This window comes from Calidris pugnax, unplaced genomic scaffold (assembly GCF_001431845.1).
Source record: "Calidris pugnax isolate Ruff unplaced genomic scaffold, ASM143184v1 scaffold211, whole genome shotgun sequence".
In the NCBI taxonomy this organism is placed as follows: domain Eukaryota; kingdom Metazoa; phylum Chordata; class Aves; order Charadriiformes; family Scolopacidae; genus Calidris; species Calidris pugnax.
In genome coordinates, this window is record NW_015091083.1 from 1357285 (window position 1) to 1359773 (window position 2489).

General features: G+C 55.8%; 1 protein-coding gene across 1 annotated transcript in view; it reads left to right on the forward strand.

Moving 5' to 3' along the window:
• Nucleotides 1-632: 632 nt before the first annotated feature.
• RNH1 (ribonuclease/angiogenin inhibitor 1) overlaps nucleotides 633-2489 on the forward strand; it is a 12731-nt gene continuing 10874 nt past the window's right edge. Inside the window, exons 1-2 of the mRNA XM_014957403.1 lie at nucleotides 633-670; nucleotides 768-867. Of these exons, the coding sequence (XP_014812889.1) occupies nucleotides 647-670; nucleotides 768-867 (124 nt within the window). The 5' untranslated portion in view covers nucleotides 633-646. The remainder of the gene's footprint in view (nucleotides 671-767; nucleotides 868-2489) is intronic.

A 2489-nucleotide genomic window follows, 5' to 3' on the forward strand; every position in this document is an offset into this window, starting at 1 on the left:
TCCCCTCCGCTGGCATCAGCAGCCATGGGAGGGAAAAACAGAGCTGGCCTTCTGATTCCGGTTCATTTGCAGTCTATTGAAACATTAATTAATCTTCACGCCATTGAGGACGGTGGGGGAAGGGAGGGAAGCGGGTTACTTCAGTCTGCAATTAGCATGCGATGCAGATTGAGCGATGGCGGGGTAATCTTTGGAGAGGGTAAGAGCCTGTGGGGGTTTGGGAGGAGGAGGTGTAGGACCCGGGGCCCTGCTTGCTGCCCAGAGGCAGTTTTAGGAAGGCACGATCAGGGCTGTTGCTGAGGGACCCCTCCAGGATGTGTGAGCACCCAGCTCACGCAGGAGCAGGGGTCTGGCCGTGCCCTAGCCCTTGCCAGGGGGGGTTAACCCCCAGGTGAGGTGGCAGGGAAGCAGTAATGTGCTCAGCATCACTCCCTGTCCAGGCGGGACAGGGCTTGCCTGAGGAACGGAGAAACTATTTGCAAACTCCAGCATCTCTCTCCATGCTTTTTAACACTGTGGTGGCCTCATTTTCAAATGGGTCCTTCAATGGCAACTACTCCCTTGCTCTGGGCTAAACCCTGGCGAGTGGCTACACGATCAGGAGTAAGAAGTTAAAGCTGTCTCTGTCATCATCAGCTTTTATGGGATGTTTGTATCACCACTAAGCCAGGTACGACCGTGTACGGAGTGTGGCTCTGCAAGCCCCTGAAGAGCTGCCCTGGGAGGAAAAAAGCCGTCACAACCCAAAACTGCTTTTCTCCCTCTAGCAGGCACCATGTGTACAACAGCAGAGGTTGCGTGGTAACGGCAGCAGGAAGGCGTCAGCTCTGCCCTCCTCGCTCCCCACAGAGCGCCGAGAAGAGCGAGGTACGTATCAGCAGCAAAACCGGGCTCTTAAACTCGCTAAAACTTTCCCTTCTGCTTACTGGGGAGGAGTATGGAGTGATTTTGAAGCTGTTTCTGGCAGAGGCTGCTTTGTAGGGAAGAGCTGGTTGTGCTTAACTGAACTGTTGTGTGAGCCAGGGGGATGGGGATGGGGTGTTTGTAGGAAGGAGAAACTGGGGGAGATGCTAAGATTTTGGGGGGAGGGAGAGGAGGGAGAGAGGGGGGAGGTGACTCAGTAGGTTGCCTAGAAAGATCTGGGCACTTCAAAACCTTTCTCCGCTCTGCCTTGTGAAAGTCTGAACGAGCTTTTAGTGGGGCTAAAAGTACTGGGAAACAATAGGGAGACAGGGAGTAGCCGGCAGCCGGAGGAGGAAGCGAGGCGAGCAATGACGAATGCCTTCCAGCCCCAGCCAGGCGCTGGCACCCTCGCGCCCGCCGCGGGACGGATGTGTGGGCAAGCTGCTGGCCACCGGGCTCGGGTGGGTGCCATGGCACTGGGAAAGCCCGGGGAGGGCAACAGTCATTGCAGCAGCAAAACTCCAACGCGCCCATCCTCCATCGCTCTGGGCATCATTTCAAACAGCTTAGAGGGAGAGGCCTTTGTGCCGGCGAGGTGCAGCTCGTCTGCTCGTCAACGTGTTGCGCTAATGAGGGAGAGAGAATATGAGAGAAGGTGCGTCACAGATAGAACTGGTAAATGGGATGAAGAGGGGGGACACCCCAGGCTCTCAAAGCTCACCCCCCAGTATGCGGCCCTCTGTCAGCCGTCAGGGAGGCCGCTGAGGAATGGCTATTTTTGTTGGGTGTTCCCAGTTCCAACTTCCCTAGGGAAGTACAAGGGAGGTCCTGTCTCCCCTGGCTGAGTTCCCCCTCCCCCAAAATATTGCCTCTCCCCTGAGTGACCTGCATGAATCCGCATCATGGTCCGGGTCCCAGCACGGGGCAGAGGCTGCCCTCCCAGCCTGGGTGGGACACCTTCCTATTTAATGTTTGATCCTCCCATCCCTTGAGCATCCCCTTGCTGCAGGGATTTCGCTCTCTCCTGCCTTGCTTCCTTCGTATCCAAGTGCTCCTGCTGTAGGGGGAGACAGAGGGAGATGGGAAAAAGGGGCAACGGGGTGGGAGGGAAAGGGAGGAAAAAGAGGAGGAAAAGTGGGGAGCGGGGGAGAAGAGTGAAAAAGTGGGAGGGAAGAGAAAGAGAAGGGAAAGGGGGAAAATGGAGGGCAGAAGGGTGGAAAAGGAACAAAAGAGGGAAGGGGGACAGAAGGGAGAAAAGGGAGAGAAAAGAGGGAACTGGGGAGAGCACAGGAAAAAGAGGGGAGGAAGGGAAGAAAGAGGGCAGGGAAGGAGGGAGAAAACAGAAGGAAAAGAGGGGGAAAGGGAGGAGGAAGAAGAGGGAAGAAGTGGGGACAGCCCAAGAAAAAGAGAAGAAAGGGGAAGGTGAGAAGGCGAGAAGAGAGGAGAAGGAGGGAAGTGCAGAAAACACGTGGGAAAAGAGGAGGTAAGACCAAGAAGAGGGGGGCGGAAAGAGGAAAAGAAGGGGGAAAAGAGGGGCAGGAGGGAGAAGTCAGGACCAAAAAAAAAAGGAGGGGAGGGAAAGGAGG